Here is a 20,297-nt window from a genome sequence, read left to right on the forward strand (position 1 = left end):
CTAGATGACATATATATGTGTTAATATAGGATTTTTTTTTTCTCTTTCTGACCTACTTCACTGTATAATAGGCTTTAGGTTCATCCACCTCATTAGAACTGACTGACATGTGTTCCTTTTTACGGCTGAGTAATATTCCATTGTATGTATGTACCACAGCTTCTTTATCCATTCATCCGTCAATGGACATCTAGGTTGCTTCTAAGTCTTGGCTATTGTAAGTAGTGCTGCAATTAACATTGGGGTATATGTGTCTTTTTCAGTTTTGATTTCCTCAAGGTAATGCCTAGAAGTGGTATTGCTGGGTCACATGGTGTCTTTATTCCTAGTTTTTAAAGGAATCTCCATACTGTCTTCCATAGTGGCTGTATCAATTTACATTCTCACCAGCAGTGTAGGAGGGTTCCCTTTTCTCCACACCCTCTCCAGCACTTGTTTGCGGATTTTTTGATTCTGGCCATTCTGTCTGGGGTGAAGTGATATCTCACTGTAGTTCTGATTTGCATTTCTCTAATAATGAGTGATGTTGAGCATCTTTTTATATGTTTATTACCATCTGTATGTCTTCTTTGGAGAAATATCTGTTTAGGTCTTTTGCCCACTTTTTGATTGGGTTGTTTGTTTTTCTGGTATTGAGTTTATGAGTTGCTTATATATTTTGGAAATTAATTATCTGTCACTTGTTTAATTTGCTATTATTTTCTCCCATTCTGAGGGTTGTCTTTTCACCTTGTTTATAGTTTCTTTTGCTGTGTAAACACTTTCAAGTTAATTATGTCCCATTTATTTATTTATTTTTGTTTTTATTTCCATTCTAGGAGGTGGGTCATAAATGATCTTGCTATTATTTATGTTATACAGTGTTCTGCTTATGTTTTCGTCTATGAGTTTTATAGTTTTTGGTCTTACATTTTGGTCTTTAATATATTTCAAGTTTATCTTTGTGTATGGTGTTAGGGACTAGATCTGATAGACAAAGTGGCTGATGAACTATGGATGGAGGTTCGTGACATTGTACAGGAGACAGGGATCAAGACCATCCCCAAGATAAAGAAATGCAAAAAAGCAAAATGGCTGTCTGAGGAGGCCTGACAAATAGCTGTGAAAAGAAAAGAAATGAAAAGCAAAGGAGAAAAGGAAAGATATACCCATTTGAATGCAGAGTTCCAAAGAATAGCAAGGAGAGATAAGAAAGCCTTTCTCAGTGATCAATGCAAAGAAATAGAGGAAAACAATACAATGGGAAAGACTAGAGATCTCTTCAAGAAAATTAGAGATACCAAGGGAACATTTCATGCAAAGATGGGCTCAATAAAAGACAGATATGGTATGGACCTAACAGAAACAGAAGATATTAAGAAGAAGTGGCAAGAATACACAGAAGAACTGTACAAAAAAGATCTTCACAACACAGATAATCACAGTGGTGTGATCACTCACCTAGAGCCAGACATCCTGGAATGTGAAGTCAAGTGGGCCTTAGGAAGCATCACTACGGAACAAAGCTAGTGGAGGTGATGGAATTCCACTTGAGCTATTTCAGATCCTAAAAGATGGTGCTGTGAAAGTGTTGCATTCAATATGTCAGCAAATTTGGAGAACTCAGCAGTGGCCACAGGACTGGAAAAGGTCAGTTTTCATTCCGATCCCAAAGAAAGGTAATGCCAAAGCAAGCTCAAACTACCACACAATTGCACTCATCTCATATGCTAGTAAAGTAATGCTCAAAATTCTTCAAGCTATGCTTCAACAGTACATGAACTGTGAACTTCCAGATGTTCAAGCTGGTTTTAGAAAGGGCAGAGGAACCAGAGATCAAGTTGCCAACATCTGCTGCATCATCAAAAAAGCAGGAGAGTTCCAGAAAAATATCTATTTCTGCTTCATTGACTATGCCAAAGCCTTTGACTGTGTGGATCACAATAAACTGTGGAAAATTCTGAAAGAGATGGGAATACCAGACCACCTGACCTGCCTCTTGAGAAACCTGTATGCAGGTCAGGAAGCAACAGTTAGAATTGGACATGGAACAATAGACTGGTTCCAAATAGGAAAAGGAGTATGTCAGGCTGTATATTGTCACCCTGCTTATTTAACTTACATGCAGAGTACATCACGAGAAACGCTGGGCTGGAAGAAGCACAAGCTGGAATCAAGATTGCCAGGAGAAATATCAATAACTTCAGATATGCAGATGACACCACCCTTAGGACAGAAAGTGAAGAAGAACTAAAGAGTCTCTTGATAAAAGTGAAAGAGGAGAGTGAAAAAGTTGGCTTAAAGCTCAACATTCAGAAAATTAAGATCATGGCATCTGGTCCCATCACTTCATGGGAAGTAGATGGGGAAACAATGGCAACAGTGGTTGACTTTATTTTTTTGGGCTTCCAAAATCACTGCAGATGGTGATTGCAGCCATGAAATTAAAAGATGCTTACTCCTTGGAAGGAAAGTTATAACCAATCTAGACAGCATATTAAAAAGCAGAGACATCACTTTGTCAACAAAATAGTCAAGGCTATGGTTTTTCCAGTGGTCATGTATGGATGTGTGAGTTGGACTCTAAAGAAAGCTGAGCGCCAAAGAATTGATGCTTTTGAACCGTGGTGTTGGAGAACTCTTGAGAGTCCCTTGGACTGCAAAGGAGATCCAATCAGTCCATCCTAAAGGAGATCAGTCCTAGATGTTCACTGGAAGGACTGATGTTGAAGCTGAAACTCCAATACTTTGGCCACCTGATGCGAAGAGCTGACTCATTGGAAAAGACTCTGATGCTGGGAGGGATTGGGGGCAGGAGGAGAAGGGGATGGCAGAAAATAAGATGGTTGGATGGCCTCACCGAGTCAATGGACATGAGTTTGGGTAAACTCTGGGAGTTGGTGATGCACAGGGAGGCCTGGCATGCTGAGGTTCATGGGGTCACAAAGAGTCAGACACAACTGAGTGACTGAACTGAACTGATGGTGTTAGGAAGTATTGTAATTGAATTCTTTTGCACATAGTTATCCAGTTCTTCCAGCACAGCTTATTAAAGAGGCTATCTTTTTCCCGTTGTATATTCCTCTTTTATGACAACAAAAACACGATGACCCAAAACCTATGGGATGCAGAAAGAGCAGTTCTAAAAGGGAAGTTTATAGCAGTACAGCCCTACCTCAAAAAAACAAGAAAAACATTAAATGGATAATCTAACTCTACATCTAAAGCAGCTGGAAAAAGAAGAACCAAAAAGTCCCAAAGTCAGAAGAAGGAAAATCATAAAGATCAGAGCAGAAATAAATGAAAAAAAAAGAGAAAAAACAATAGTAAAGATTAATAAAACTAAAAACTGGTTCTTTGAGAAGATAAACAGCATTGACAAACCATTAGCCAGACTCATCAAGAAAAAGGTGGAGAAAAATCAACAAAAAAGGAGAGGTTACAACAGACAATATAGAAATGCAAAGGATTGTTAAGAGACTATTATGATCAACTATATGCTAATAAAATGGACAATTTAGAGGAAATGGACAGATTCTTAGAAAAGTTCAAGCTCCCAAGACTGAAACAGAAAGAAATAGAAAGTCTGAACAAGCTGATTACAAAGTCTGAAGTCAAAACCGTGATCAAAATCTCCCAAAAAACAAAAACTTAGGACCAGATGGCTTCACAGGGGAATTCTTTCAAACATTTAGAGAAGAGCTAATCCCTGCCCTTCTGAAAGTCTTCCCAAAAATTGCAGAGGAAGGGACACTCACAAACTCATTCTACAAGGCCACAATCACCCTGATACCAAAACCAGACAAAGATATCATGAAAAAAGAAAGTTATAGGCCAATATCAATGATGAATACAGATGCAAAAATCTTCAACAAAATTCTAGCATGCAGAATTTAACAACCCATTAAAAAGATCATATACCATGATCAAGTTGGGTTTATCCCAGGGATGGAAGGATACTTCAATATACACAAATCAATTAACGTGATACACTGTATTAACAAATTGAAAAATAAAAACCCCATGATAATCTCAATAGATGCATAAAAAGCTTTTGACAAAATTCAGCACCCATTTATGGTAAAAACTCTTCAAAAAATGGGCATAGAAGGAACCTACCTTAACATAATAAAGGCCATATACAACAAACGCACAGCAAACATTCTCAGTGGTGAGTAACTGAAGACGTTCCCTCTGAGGTCAGGATGTCCATTCTCACCACTATTATTCAACATAGCTTTGGAAGCCCAGTTACAGCAATCAGAGAAGAGAAAGAAAAAGAAATCCAGAGTCTAAAGGAAGAAGTAAAACTCTCACTATTTGCTGATTACATGATACTATATATAAAAACCCTAAAAATACTATCAGAAAATTACTAGAACTAATCAGTGAATTTAGTAAAGTTGCAGGATACAGAATCAGTATACAGAAATCACTTGCATTCCTGTATACTAACAATGACAAATCAGAAAGAAATTAAGGAATCAATCCCATTTACCATAGTATATGGTATATTTTATATTATAAAAGTTTATTATACCTTCCAGTCACCTTAAGAAAATACTTGTTTTGATTTACGCCTCAATGTAAGGTGGGTCCTGCTCAGAAATCCTGTTAAACTATTGCACTCTGTTGGGTGACTGATAAGTAATCAATACAAAGTGAATGTAAATATATTTTCTGAAAAAAGATTCCTTTAAAATATTTCACCTAAGTTACATTTCCATAGAGAGGCTCATCTTCAAAATATTATGGCTTATTTGAAAGTGATCATAAAATATTTTTAAAAGATTGATTTTCTTAAAATACCTAAAATAACCTATGTATTACTTTTTGATTGTCCTCAAGTTACTTCAAAAGTGTATATTTTTATAAACTTTTATCACCCGTATCAGATTGTAATTTTTGGAAATCTATGTTGACATCTTCTGTTTCATTGTTCTTCATCTGGAGTCTAACTCAGTGCCAGATGGGATTTAAATTTAATGCTCCTAAATTTATGGGTTTTGTTTGATTCTAGTTAGCTAGATTTCAGTTAGCTTAAATCCAACTAACTAGAATTGTTATCAGCCTGAAGACTTCTTTTTAACATTCCATTTCTATGGGCTGAGGAACAGTAAAACTTACAAGGTGCCCTCAGAATCAGCTTCAAATCAGTGAGCAAAAAACACTGTAAGGTGTTCAGAGAAAAGATTCCATCAGATTCCTTGGACAGGACTCACCTAAGCAGAAGAAAAAATTCAGGTGTTTATGAATATGGATTTTCTTGTTCAGTGTTGAACAGCCAGAAAAGTCATTTACCTAGAATGCTCCATTCTCTGGGAGCGTTTTATTTAACTCCAATTTTCCTCTGCTTCAGGAAGACTTCTGAGAATGAGGAAAGAATTCCACCCTCAATTTCTCCCCTTTCCTTTACCAAACATTTTAAAAGTTGTCTTTAAAACAATATTGATAGTAAAAAGACGCCTGAGCTATCTTTCCAAAGGAAACCATAACAGTTGCTGGTACAGCTTTCCAGAGCATTTATTTATATTTACATTAACCTCAACAACCATATCTCTGTTTTCCCTTCCTTTTAAAATACAAGTAGGAACATAGTACATATGCTCTTCTGTACCTTGTGATTTTTCTTCTCACTTAACAGTGTAACTTGGATATTGCTCTACAGTTTTATAGACAGACCTAACATGGTTTTTATATGTCTGCATGACATTTCATTGCATGGTTGAAAGCAAAATGTGTTTAATCAGCCTTTTCTCAGTGGACATTTACGTTGCTCCCAGTCTCTTGCTATTATGAAGAAAGCTCTCTCTGCTCCTGTCTGCACGTGGTGTAGTGTAGGACAGTTTTTTTGAAGTAGAGTCACTGGATCAGAAGGAAGGAAAACCACTGATTGACAAATTCCCTGCCGACAGGGCTGCACCCCTTACACTCTCGTCAGTGCGTGTGTGTTGGTTTCCACAGCCAGCACCACGTAGCACCCAGATGTAAAAGTCTTTGCCAGTCTGATAGTGAAAGTAATATTTCAGTGCTCAGATTTGCATTTCTTGCATTCTGAATGAATTTGAACATCTTTTTATAGGTTTAGAAGATATTCATATTTCTTTCTGTGAAATACATTTTTATTTTGGATATTAAAAATAATTCAAAAGGAAAACAGAGTCAGCTTGTAGTGCAGGAGATGCAAGAGACCCTGGTTCGATCCCTGGGTGGAGAAGATCCTAGAGAAGGAAAGGGCTACACATCCCAGTATTCTTGCCTGGAAAATTTCTTGGACAGAGGAGCCTGGTGGGCTATGGTCCATAGGGTCACGAAGAGTCGGACATGACCCAACAACTAGGTGTGCACACAATCACGCGACCTGGAAGGAACCTATTGTCTGTGCTTTCTGAAATTCCTCTATTTTCTGAGCTCCTGGAAAGAGCCACACCTGGCAAATCTTGGTCATGCTCTCAAGATTCTCATTGTGAAGCTTTCAGATAAAGAAAGCCCCTCAAGACCTTCACCTAAAGCAGAGATGCTTTCCTACCATTTGCTTCTCTTTCTACTCCAATTAAGGAGTTATTTATAGGGAACCCTTTTGTTGCTCCCTTCCCTCCTAATGTTTAGGCCTCTGAGGAGTTGATGCTATTGAGTAGTTGAGTGGTCTCCTTAGCAAATGCACACACCTGTTGGTGCTTACATCTTTCAATGTTTCACCGCCATGCCCCACCCCATTGCATGATTTAACTTCCTCCAAGTACTTCTGAAAAATTTTAGACTAATGCTTCCCGAGTGCTTACCCAGGATTCCTCATGTTCTCTGGCCATGGGAGAGTAGTGGTCCACGTGGAGACGTGGGCTTCAAATGTGGTTCTCCTTCCAATGGGATGTTTGGTCTTATTGAACCTGATGGCCTCTCTGCAATTTGGGGAGTCCTTAAAATGTGTATGGTTCCAAAAGAGTCCATTTTTTATTGGGTAGGTTGCTGCTGCTGTAATTATCCTTAGTATCAGGTCTATTTGAACTTTTCTATTTGTGACAGGAAGAGAGATTACCTGCCTCTAATGAGGTGGTCTCTGTTGTCTGTCTAAAGAGCATTTGTGATGAGTGTCCCAGCATTGACACTGTTCTTGGAAGCTCCTTGGGCTGAGCCAGTTGTCCTGGCCACATAAAATAGGATTCTGTGAAAGGAAAACACTAGTGCATATGAGCATGGAAGTGGCGCTAGCGGTAAAGAACCCATCTGTCCGTGAAGGAGACATAAGAGACGTGGGTTCAATCCCTGGGTTGGGAAGATCCCCTGGAGAAGGGAATGGCAACCCACTCCAGTATTCTTGCCTGGAGAATCCCATGGACAGAGGAGCCTGGCAGGCTATGGTCCATAGCGTTGCAAAGAGTTAGACACAACTGAAGCGACTTAGCACGCACACACATAAACAGGCAGGGACCACACACACAGCAGTGGTGAAGGTGAGGCTATGCCCATTCAGTGACAGCGAGGCCTGAAAAGACGACTGGCTACTACTACGAAAACCACAGTCTGGCCTCTTCTGAGCCCTTCCCCTCTTCTTTACTCTGTGATGGTTTGCTAGTGCTAATTGACATGGAGAATAAATCCCCTATGCCTATTTAAGAACATCTATTCTTTTCTAAATCTCTAATGCTTTCTCTGATCAACCAGGGAAAAACTGTATATGGTGCTCAAGCGATCAGTTTCAGGGTTTTTTGAAAAAAGGTATAGTTTCTTATACTCCTTTCCTCACCACCACATCTCCCTCTAGAGCTCTTGAGTTTGTTTTTGTACGTCTGTTCTTTTGCTGGTTGTTTTACCGTTCCTGTTCAGTCTATAATATTTTACTCTGGAGTGGAACATTTTATTCAATCGGGAATTGCCTCGAAGTACCTGAGCCTACCAAACAGCAGTGTGGGGGGTCCTGGGGAGTAATTTGGGGAGCAGAAAAGGGCAGAATTCTTCAGCCCTGTTACTCACAACTGGAACTCTATTTTTTTTCTGCAGTTCTTTCTTTCGAGAATAACCTTCTTATTGTCCCTAAATGTTAAGCAAAAAAAATTGTTACATGATTTTATATCTTCTACGGCTTTGTGTCCATATAGAACACGTCATTGGCAGGGGGTCTCAAGGATTAACTAACTGACTGGAAGTTCAGGAACTGAGTTTTACCTTAAGCTCTCCCACTTATAATTAGTAACCTTGAGCTCACCACTTACTCTCTCTGGCTCTCATTTTATCAGCTGATAGATGCAAATAATTGGACCATCCAACCCCATGGGGTAGTGCTAGGGAGAAATAACTAATGATTATAAGGTTGTTGTGAGCTAAAGTGCAGCATAGATGCTTAATATTACAGCCATCCTAATCTTTTAATCTCTGGGGCCATCTGAGAACTTTAAGTATATGGATTTGAACATGTTGGTTTTCTCCCACCCAGGTGTTATTTGAACTTGCCCGCTATCACGCCCCCTCCACCATCTTCCTGGACGAGCTGGAGTCAGTGATGAGCCAGAGAGGCACGGCTCCTGGGTAACAGACCGGGGGTTTTTTTGGTCCTCACTTTTCCCCTCCTGTAAGTGTGTTTGATGGTCGGAAGCCCATCGACATTTACCAGCAGAATGAGCCTATTAATAAGCCCACAAATTTTCTGCAGACACACGGAAAGGTCTTTAAATTAGATCCTGTTAACTGAATAGCTGATTTAAGTAGTTTTTATAACCGGAGGAAATGTCCTCCTCCCTTCCCCCCTTCCCCACAGAGTGGTTTTCAGGCCCAAAGATCATCTAGCCCCTGATCCCAGGCCGCCATAACCGTTCTGCTAGCTCAAAATAGCTGCCTGTAAGAGCCTCCGCTGGAGCCAGAGGGGCTGCCTGTGGGGAGCGGGGCTGCCCAGGGCCGAGTCTGGAGAGGAGGCCCTTGATAAGGTGTGTGAGGCTGGGGAAGTCACCGCTTCTCTGTGACACCAGACTGCGGCTCAGCCTGACCGATTGTGAACATGTCACACACGTTATCTCTAAAGATTAAGTGTCCACTAGGGTCCCCAGCCAGAAAGCCCACATCTCAGACTGTAATGAGGCTCTCCCTCTGTGTGTGTGTGTGAGTGGTGTTTTAAGAGTTATTTTCTTTTGAAACGTTTTACTAATCTTGGTATCCCTGGCTTGAAAAAACAGGTCTCAGGGAAATCTCAACACAGCTGCATTTATTGATAGCCTCCAATGGTCTGTCATCAAGACAAAATTGATAGTAATAAAAAGCAAATAATTATCTTGTTGGAAGTATAACTGGAATTTAATTTATGAAATTTTACTTATGAAGAACCATTTCCCCAGTAGAGAGAAACAGCCATCAAGATGTACCCAGGATGCTCAGGCTGCGACTATTTCTATGGCTTACAGGGTGCTAGTCAGCCCTGGACTGGGTGCTCTGTCCCTCCAAAGGGGCCCGACGGGAGAGGCAGCTGCGGCGGGGCCTAGCGAGGACCCCACTGGAGTGCCCTAATGGCACTCGTCTGCACGGCCCCACGCACGCAGCCTGCCTTCCGCAGTGACTCTCACCCTTATATGCAGTCTGTCTGCCTCCGTCCCCAGGGTTCCCCACAGCTGTGACTGAGCTGATTTGGAAACTCTTCCTCTATATTGAGCATGTCAGTTTCCTCCTCTGGAAGTTAAATACTAAAACTGGAGGCTTCAAAGGATCAGGGAACGAGGGCAGGTGCTCTGAAGACTTTGGGGGTCATATTATGTTAAAAGAGTAGTAATTATGTGTTGCTGCTAAGTCACTTCAGTCGTGTCCGACTCTGTGCAACCCCATAGACAGCAGCCCACCAGGCTTCCCTGTCCTTGGGATTCTCCAGGCAAGAACACTGGAGTGGGTTGCCATTTCCTTCTCCAATGCATGAAAGTGAAAAGTGAATGTGAAGTCGCTCAGTCGTGTCTGACTCTGTGCAACCCCATGGACTGCCGCCTACCAGGCACCTCTGTCCATGGGATTTTCCAGGCAAGAGTACTGGAGTGGGGTGCCATTGCCTTCTCCAAATTATGTGTTAATACTAGATAAATATATAACTCTACCGTGAGACTGGCTTTCCTCTGAGGTAGAAAGGGTCACAGTTCCTAAAAAAATCCAAGAAGTCTAATTTGGACTGCCAGCATGTACGTGCAGAGATGAGATGAGACCCTGAGGGTTGTCTTGTGCTAGAAAGGCCTTTTATTGTCCTTTAACTTGATCTACATGAGAGCTTGCTGGAGTCGGCCAGGCTTAGAGCCATTTCGATTGTGCAGGTCCTCTGGTGTCCTGAGGATGGCCTCAGGCAGTGGGGGTGGTGGGGACACTGGAGGGTGAATTTGCACAGAAAACGGCCTCTAACCCGTTTTCCATGCTGTGCACGGAAAGCCTAGTTTCCCTGTCGTTCTCTCGTCTCTTATTAGAAGAGAAGGAAACAGATTGTGTTGTAGCTCATCTCTCTTCTTGGACAGTTTATATCCATAGATTACACTAAACAATAATGTGTGTAATATACTCTCATGCCTGTTGTATAAATGAAAATGATTATTCTCAATGAAGCTTTTTTTTTTTTTTAAAGGGTAGATGATACTGCAGGTCGGTACAGCCAGGCTGCCTTTTTTAAATCTACTAGTTCCATGGTCTCCCTCTGTTACTTTCCGGTTCATTGCCAACCTTTGGTTTTCTTTTCGGTATCTTCATTATATTCATTTACTTCCTTTCTGGTACTGTTTGAAAAGAGTTCCAACTGCTCATTTCCTCCAGCCTTGGGGTGAGCAGCTCCTGAGGACGTGGCAGGGCAGGGGTTCCAAGGGGAACTCAGTCTGCAGTCTCCGCGTCCTTACTGTGAGCGGAAGCAAAGACTCTGCCTCCTGGGAGTGCCTCACCTCCTCGTCTTTCTCTAGGGGAGAGCATGAAGGCAGCCTGAGGATGAAGACGGAGCTTCTGGTGCAGATGGACGGGCTGGCTCGTTCCGAGGATCTCGTGTTTGTCTTAGCAGCCTCCAACCTGCCGTGGTAAGAGATCCAGAGAGCACATTCTGAATGCATTTTCAGGAGCCACTGAGCCGGTGTGGATATCATATTGATCGCTTCAGGCAAAGTCTCCTTGTTTGGTTCCAGCCCTGGAAGGTTAAGCTGAAGGCTCTCCTGGACCAAGTCCTCAATCCTTGCTACTTGGATTGTGAAAGAATTTGCCTGAACTGAAGGAACATAGGTCAGGGCTACCACTGACTATTTAAAATGGACATTCTGAGCCAAATTATTTACTGTGTTTAAGCAGGGCTTTGGCAGAGAACCATAAAATACTAAAGTCTCCAGGACTCAAGAATATTCCAGAAATAATATGTTTGGATTTTAACAGTGTTAAATTTAAACTCTTTTTGAGTTATGAGGAAAATCTTTAATATTGTGCAGTAAATATGAAGCTAAATAATCTCTAATTGAAACTATAATCTACTCAGAGAGTCTGTTATTCAAACTATCCCAGAGTGATATAAGAACAATTCTAGAAGTAGAATTGGGAAATAAGAGATGTTGACTAGAGAAAAATAATTTCGACTTGGAGAGAATATTTAAAAAAATAATTATAATCCCTTTATAGTTCTCAAGAATATGTTCACATTGTTTTGAGCTACAGGTGAGACAGGAGACAATAAGGAAAGGCTGCTCTTGCTATTTGCAAAGGAGGCCAAGGTCAAGGGAGGTCAATCCACCCAAAGTCAACAGCCGATTTGCAACAGAGCTTGAACTAGCCACACCCTCTCCCTTCCCGTACTTCGTCCATTTCTGTTTCTATATTCAAAGATGCAATGCTTTTGTTTGTACACGCTGATCATCTAGCCTCCTGAAGAAGTCACTGGAGAGAGAGAAGGATGTTTGTGTGGAGTCTGTTATTTTAACTATATTTATAATTTCAACCCAACTTCGCCACTTCTCAAATTTATGACTTTTCTGATGTGCTAAGGTGATCAGCATTTTACATTGTGAGGAGAAAGGTTTTTATACACAATGTTGAAGTTGAAATCAGAGAGCTATCATTTAGGCATGGAGAATCCTTTAGAGAGAGAATCTCCATTCCTTCACCTGTTTGAAACAGGGTTGATCATCATCTCTTTTCTTATGTCCCGGGGGGCCTGTGAGAGCCGGCTGAGGAGGGTGGGTGACAACTGGACAGCTTCGTGCATGGCTCTGGAAAGGGCTGTGCCTGCCAGGGAGGCGTGGAGAGCCTTCACTCCCAGCGAAACCTAGGGCTTCACTGGGAGGTTATGGTGCTTCCACGGTTTCCCTTGGGCAACCAGTCTTTGGTAAACTCAAATAAAATGGTTCAGAGAGGAAAAATAAAAAGCTGGCAAGCAATCACAAATAAAGAAGCTCAGAAGGGCTTTTCTGAAAGAATTACCTCTCATCATGAAAAAAGTGAAGGTCCATCATGTCAAATGGCAAATACGTATGTTTTTAAGCTTGAATTCCTTGACATCACAGATTGCAACCCTACCGCATACCTGGGAACTGTCCTACCCACTCTTGAACGTTGCTGGGTTTAAAAAACTTTTTATGATGAAAAATTCTTGACAAACACTAAAGATGAGAGTACAAAGAACTCATTGGGTTTAAAAAACTTTTTATGATGAAAAATTCTTGACAAACACTAAAGATGAGAGTACAAAGAACTCAACATTTTCCAGTTTCAGAAACTAGCATCTGGCCCAATTGATTTTAATCTATTTCTACCTTCTCTCTTGTTTTGCTGCAATATCTTAAACTATATCCCAGATTCTCATGTTATTGCTCACATATGTATACTTCAGCTTACATCTTAAAAAATAAGGACATTTTCTTACATTATCACAATGTCATTATCAACCCCAACAAAATTAACAATAATTGCTCAATATCATCTAATACCCAGTTTATATTCAGATTTCCCGTACTATTCCAAAAATATCTTTGTACAGTTGGTTTACTGAACTGGTAACCAAACAAAATTTGCATTTTGTAATTGGCTGTTCTCTTACGTATCTTTTAATCTAGAACACACTCTTTCTTCCCCCACCCCTTCCCCACTTGCTATTGACTTGATTGCTAGAGAGGTTGTCCTACAGAGCCTAAACTTTCTGGATGTGGCTCATTGTATCCTCATGGTACTGTTTAGCTAGTTTTCCTTACCCTTAAAATTACTCTAGACTAAAGGTTGGATTGATGAGATTTGATTCAGGACCAGTGGAATTCTGGGGTGGACATACTTCGTAGGTGATGCTGAATATATGGCATTGCATCGTATGCAGCCGTATATAACACCCTGTCGTCCCACCTTTGGTTATACCAAGGTTGATCCGTGGGCTGAGGTGTGTCAGCCAGGTTCCTCCGCTGTGTAGTTCCCATCAGTGGTTGAAGCATCCATTGATATCTTTGCCTGAATCGCTTATTTCACTAGAAGTGTGATTCTGTCATGCCTTCTGATTGATAGCTGGAATTATTCTCTACGATAGAACTTTCCCCCATCCAATAGGGTTATTTGATAACCCTGAAATGTAGTTCATCCTAAAAAAGCAGAATTCTTTCTCTTTAATATTTAGTCATGTGTTGTGCCCTGGCAACCTCCAGGTAACTGATGAGTCCTGTCTCCCTGTCTCTTTCTCTCTCTCTCCGATCTCATGCCTTGTTTGGTATAACATCATTTGTTTTTTTTAAAGTTTTATTGATATATAACTCACATACCATACACTTTACCCATTTAATGTGTATAACTCAATGGTTTTAGATATATTTATATTTATGTGGTTGTACAACCATCACTACAATTAATTTTAGAACATTTTTCTTTACCCCCAAAGAAACCCTATACCCATTAGCAATCATCCCCATCTCCCACTCCCAGCACTAAGCAACCACCTACCTATTTTCTGTTTCTATAGATTTGCCTACTTTTTTACCTATTAATATGAGTGGAATTATTATGGTAACTCTATGTTTGATTGGGCTTCCCGGGTAGCTTACCTGGTAAAGAATCCTCATGCAATGTGAGAGAGACCTAGGTTCGATCCCTGGGTTGAGAAGATCCCCTGGAGGAGGGCATGGCAACCCACTCCAGTATTCTTGTCTGGACAATCCCATGAACAGAGGAGCCTGGTGGGCTACAGGCCATGGGGTTGCAAAGAGGCTGACACGACTGAGTGACTAAGTACACACATGCATATTTACTTGAAGAATGACCAATCTGTTTTCAAAAGTGGCTGCACCATTTTATACTCCTACTGCTGCTGCTGCTGCTGCTGCTAAGTTGCGTCAGTCATGTCCAACTCTGTGCGACCCCATAGATAGCAGCCCACCAGGCTCCCCCACCCCTGGGATTCTCCAGGCAAGAACACTGGAGTGGGTTGCCATTTCCTTCTCCAAAACATGAAAGTGAAAAGTGAAAGTGAAGTCGCTCAGTCATGTCCAGCTCCTAACGACCCCATGGACTTCAGTGCACCAGGCTGCCTCCTACCCAGGCAAGAGTACACTCCTACTAGCCATGCACTAAGCTTCCAGTTTCACCACATCCTCATCAACACTTGTTATTGTCATTTTGATTGTAGTCATCCTAGGATGAGAAGTGCCGTCTCCTCTCTTTGCTTTGCTTTTCATGGTGACTGATGATAGCATATCGTCTTTGGTGAGATGTCTTTTCAAATCCTTTGTCCATTTTTAAGTTATTGAGTTATAAGATTTGTTTTGTCATGTATCAGATATATGATTTGTAGATATTTTCTCCATTCTTTGGCCACTAGTCTGTCTTCCCTCCCTCCTTCCATCTCTGAATTTTTTTGTTCCTCTCTGTCTCTTTATGCCCTTGCTAAACTTCCCATGGCTATCCTATTTCCTAAGCCCCAAGTCTTTCAGAAGACACTGTGACCATTTTTTTGGCACTAGTTCTGTCTATTAGAAATACAGACTTAAAAAAAGTCTAGTAGCCATATTAAAAAATAGCAAAAGAAACAGATAAAATACAATTTTGTTAACATGTTTTATTTAACCCAGTATATCTAAAATATTATTTCCATATATAATCAATATAAAATTATTGTGATATTTTACATTTTTTTCATATGAAATCTTTGAAATCCAGTGTATACTTTACACTTATGGCCTGTTCCAGTTTGGACTAGCCACATTTCAAGCGCCCAATAGCCACATGTGGTTGGTAGCTACTGTATTGGGCAGTGCAAATCCAAGGGTAATTTGTCAGTCCCATACCTCTGTGGTAGAGATTGAGAACTGCCTCCCAATATTTATTTCATCCTTCTAATGTAATAATAGAACCCCAATTTCTGAATTCTGCTTCTTAGTCTTCCCTGCTGTTAGGTGTGGCAAAGCCAAGTTTCTTTGTCATTTTCACAAGATGACCCAGGCTTAATTTTAATATTCTGCTACAGACTTGGAATCAACCATTGATTCACAGAGCCCTGGTTCCCTTCACTGAAAAGTACTGTTTAAAAATCATAGTCCCACAGTTATGGGTGTTCCTTGCTACTGGATTATCATTGATTCGTAGCCTTTTGATTGAGTAGAGCTAAGAAATAGATACCTAGTGTCAAAAGGGGGCAAATAATGAGTTCGTACTAGTATTTTCCATTCAAATTTAAGATTACAAGGTTTTTAGTTAAATTAGTTGATTTTATATTTGTGTCTTTTCTTTGTGAAAATTTTAGTTCTTAACACTGGTATAATTACTATTCACTTTCTCCTAATATTGAAAAGCAGAGACATACTTTGCCAACAAAGATCCGTCTAGTCAAGGCTATGGTTTTTCCAGTGGTCATGTATGGATGTGAGAGTTGGACTGTGAAGAAGGCTGAGCGCTGAAGAATTGATGCTTTTGAACTGTGGCGTTGGAGAAGACTCTTGAGAGTCCCTTGGACTGCAAGGAGATCCAACCAGTCCATTCTGAAGGAGATCAGCCCTGGGATTTCTTTGGAAGGAATGATGCTAAAGCTGAAACTCCAGTACTTTGGCCACCTCATGCGAAGAGTTGACTCACTGGAAAAGACTCTGATGCTGGGAGGGGTTGTGGGCAGGAGGAGAAGGGGACGACAGAGGATGAGATGGCTGGATGGCATCACTGACTCGATGGACGTGAGTCTGAGTGAACTCCGGGAGTTGGTGATGGACAGGGAGGCCTGGCGTGCTGCGATTCATGGGGTCACAAAGAGTCGGATACGACTGAGTGACTGAACTGAACTGAACTGAACTGAATATGTAGATATATTTTATATTTGTGTCTATAACAGAATTTTCAGTAGTATTACCAGTACTATCATAAAAGTAGTATTTTTATAAAGAAAATGATACGGACCTGACATAACTAAGATGAAGAGCGCCCTGACATTTGGGGCCAGATAACCCTGCTGTGGGGCCTCCTGTGCACTTTGCCATGCGGAGCAGTGTCCTTGGTCTCTCCCCACCAGAGGCCAGTTGTGACAAGCAAAGTATGTCCACAGACTTTGTCAGGTGTTCCCAGGGAGCAAAATCATCTCTAGTTGAGACTCACTGGGTTAATGGGAGGAATGACAGACATTAATTGCATAGAGACAAACTGTCACATCCTCCACAAATAAACTCTTGAGTTTTTGTGTTTTTTTTTAAGAAAACCGTAAAATAACTGAACTTGATTTACTTACATGAAAGGTGGCATATTATAGAAATTGTCCTGTATTTTGATTTTTTCCATAACAAAATGTTGGAGATCCTTCCAAATAAGTCCAGAAAGTTCTCCTTCCCATTGTAGCTGCACGTGTTCCATCTTGTTCATATGATAGTTTATCCCACTCACTTACTGATGGGCACTTGGCTATTCCTACTCTTTGCTATTATAAATAACTTTGCAGTGAGGAATGGTACGCACATATATCACTTGGTGTGTTTTTCAGTGTATCTTTGGGGAAGGCTCCTGGAAGTAAAATTGCCAGGTCAGAGGGTTAATGTGCATGAAATTATAATCGAGATTGCCAAACTTCCCTCCATAGAAGTTGTGCATTTTGTATTCCCACCAGTGTCCTGCTTTCATTACTTAACATTATAGTAAGAACATTTCCAATGTCATTAAATAATCCTTGGAAATTGGATTTTGTAATGACTGCCCAAAATTCCCACATGTGAATATACTATAATTTAGTTAATCATTCCTTTCCTGTTGAACATAAATGATGCTCCCAACTTTCTCTATTATAAATAACACTGAAATGAACTTCCTTGAATAAAAATCTTTGACCAAAATCTAGTTATTTCTTGAGGAGAAATTTCTTGCAGTAGGATTGCTGTATCAAAGGGTATAGATTTTTAAAAAGTCCTTTGTTACATATTGCCCAAGTTCTTAAATTAGGAAATAGGATTTTTATCAGACCACCTTACCTGTCTCCTGAGAAACCTGTGTGTGGGTCAAGAGACAACAGTTAGAACAGGATATGGAACAGCAAACTGGTTCAAAACTGGGATATACAGTCAAGGCTGTATATCGTCACCCCGCTTATTTAACTTATATGCAGAGTACATCATGTGAAATTCTGGGCTGGATGAAGCACAAACTAGAATCAAGATTGCTGGGAGAAATATCAATAACTTCATATATGCAGATGATACCACTCTAATGGCAGAAAGTGAAGAGGAACTAAACAGACTCTTGATGAAGGTGAAAGAGAAGAGTGAAGAAGCTGGCTTGAAACTCAGCATTTGAAAAACTAAAATCATGGCATCCAATCCCATCACTTCATGGAAAATAAATGGGGAAAAAGTGGAAACAGTGACAGATTTTCTTTTCTTGGGCTCCACAATCACTGTGGATGGTGACTGTCACCACGAAATTAAAAGACGCTTGCTCCTTAGAAGGAAAGCTATGACAAAGCTAGACAGTGTATTAAAAAGCAGAGACATCACTTTGCCAACGAAGGTCCACCTAGTCAAAGTTATGTTTTTTCCAGTAGTCACATATGAATGTGAGAATTGGACCATAAAGATGGCTGAGTGCCAAAGAATTGATGCTTCCGAACTGTAGTGTTGAAGAAGACTCTTGAGAGTCCCTTGGACTACAAGGAAATCAAACCAGTCTATCCTAAAGGAAATCAACCTTGAATACTCATTGGAAGGACTGATGCTGAAGCTGAAGCTCCAGTACTTTGGCACCTGATGCAAAGAGCCGACTCAGTGGAAAAGACCCTGAAAAGCTTGGAAAGATTGAAGGCAAAAGGAGAAGGGGGCAGCAGAGGACAAAATGGTTAGATAGCATTACCGACTTAAGGATATGAATCTGAGCAAACTCCAGGAGACAGTGAAGAACAGGGAAGCCTGGCGTGCTGCAGTCCACCAGATCGCCAAGAGTTGGACATGACTTAGTGACTGAACAACAACAAAAATTTTTATCAAGAATATTGGGACATACCTTTATTTTGGCTTTAGATGAGGGAATAAACTTATCTGATAAAAGCAGTCTGCCCTTCTTAGGGAAGTAACTAAATCACACCATAGTATGTAAAAACCCAGTCGTAAAATCCCCAAAGAAATCCTTTCTGGTTGGTTAGTGGTGTTTCTTATCCACAACATCTTCCAGAGTGCTAGGCCGTCGTCTACTGCTTGTTAACTTATCACTTTCCTTAGACAAATCCGTTCTGTCTCAAAGGGCCATCATTTTCTCCCTTCTCACAGGGAGATGACATGCAGCATCTTTGTTTATTCAGTGCTTCTTCTCCAAGGAGCCCCTTCCTTGAGCTATAGCATCACAGAGAGGAAAAGAAAGAAGCAAGAAATAACAGTTCATCTGTGTTATTTGATGGGTAAATTAGCAATGAGAGGAATAACAAATGTTGCATCTTTAATATTATCACTTAAAGTAATAGCCATGGAAGAAGTGTTTAACAAACACAATTAGGGCTAATTTGACCCGCTTCGACTACTGAGTATTCAAAAACTCAGGCCTGGGAGTCCAGAGGGAAACAAAATACTGAACAGGGCTATTAAAGTAAATGCCATCTTTAGATGTCTATTTAACTTGATGGTAGTTGGTACAAAGAAGGTACATGTTTGTGTGAAGCATGTTGAAACTCATCTTTTCTTTGTTAAACCCTAGTGAACTTTTTGGCCAACCCAATATTTGCAAAAGGGCTAGACATTTCACTATCCCTCTTAAAAATCATCCACGTGGTATGATCAAATTCTAGATTTTTAAAAGTCCTAAAATGTAGAAGAAAGCATAAGATCTGAAAGGTTTGGAAGGGTTTGTACACTGGGAATGTGCAAAAATGTACCTGTAAACTGACTTCTTCCCATGTGGGCTCTCTCCTGTCTGGCGTGAGATCTCTACAGAAGTGTATACATGTGATCAAAGAGGTCAGCAGACATAACCCTGGGCTTTCCCCCAATAACTCCATGCATCTGCTGGGCTCCAGGAAGAAACTATGCTCTCTGAGGTCCTACCTTTCAGCCTCATGTCTTGACTGTCATCACCCTCTAGACCAGCATTTCTCCAAGAATGGTTTCCCACAGGGTCAGATCCCCCAAAATGGGATTTCATGGGATCTAATTTAACTCAGAGATACTGAGTTAAACACAGTTCAACTGATTTCCCCATGGCAGGACTTTTAAGTGCCTTCAAGATGCTTTTGTGTGTTCTGACTCTAAGAAAAGCTATGAGAAAGCAGTGCATTCCATATTTATTTGATCCCAGAATCCTTTACCTTAAAGAGCATCTTATAAGATCAATGTTCTATTTGAAAACTTTTTGCAAATAGTGGTTTGCATTAACTCATTCTGATCCAATAATTGCATCTTTCATTGTGATGGCATTCAATCCTACTTGTAGGCATTTAAAATCTTTTGTTTTTAAAAAAGTGACAACAGGCCCAAAATGAAGTCACTCATTCTAAGCCCATGTCATTTCACCAAGACTCAGTCAGTTCAGTTCAGTTGCTGAGTCATATCTGATTGTTTGTGACCCCATGGATTGCAGTATGCCAGGCTTCCCTGTCCATCACCAACTCCTGGAGTTTGCTCAAACTCATGTCCATCAAGTCAGTGATGCCATCCAACCATCTCTTCCTCTGTCATCCCCTTCTCTTCCTGCCTTCAATCTTTCCCAGCATCAGGGTCTTTTCCAATGTCAGTTCTTCGCATCAGGTGGCCAATACTTTATTGGAGCTTCAGCTTCAGCATCAGTCCTTCCAATGAGTATTCAGGATTGATTTCCCTTAGGATTGACTGGTTTGATCTCCTTGCAGTCCAAGGGACTCTCAAGAGTCTTCTCCAACACCACAGTTCAAAAGCATCAATTCTTTGGCGCTCAGCCTTCTTTAT

General features: G+C 40.6%; 1 protein-coding gene across 15 annotated transcripts in view; it reads left to right on the top strand.

Annotated features, from left to right (window-relative positions):
• Nucleotides 1-20,297, top strand: part of KATNAL2 (katanin catalytic subunit A1 like 2) — a 112,442-nt gene that overhangs the window by 80,481 nt on the left and 11,664 nt on the right. For 14 of the 15 annotated variants that reach the window (XM_086373401.1, XM_086373398.1, XM_086373391.1 and 11 more), the window contains 2 exons: nt 8,411-8,502; nt 10,881-10,991. In XM_086373401.1, coding sequence (XP_086229527.1) covers nt 8,411-8,502; nt 10,881-10,991 — 203 coding nt within the window. Of the gene's footprint in view, nt 1-8,410; nt 8,546-10,880; nt 10,992-20,297 lie in introns of those variants that run through there. The other variant, XM_086373405.1, reaches the window with a different exon arrangement.

Source organism: Bos grunniens, chromosome 24 (assembly GCF_055505025.1).
Source record: "Bos grunniens cultivar Pamir isolate PY7600 chromosome 24, Bosgru_T2T1.0, whole genome shotgun sequence".
Classification (NCBI taxonomy): Eukaryota; Metazoa; Chordata; class Mammalia; order Artiodactyla; family Bovidae; genus Bos; species Bos grunniens.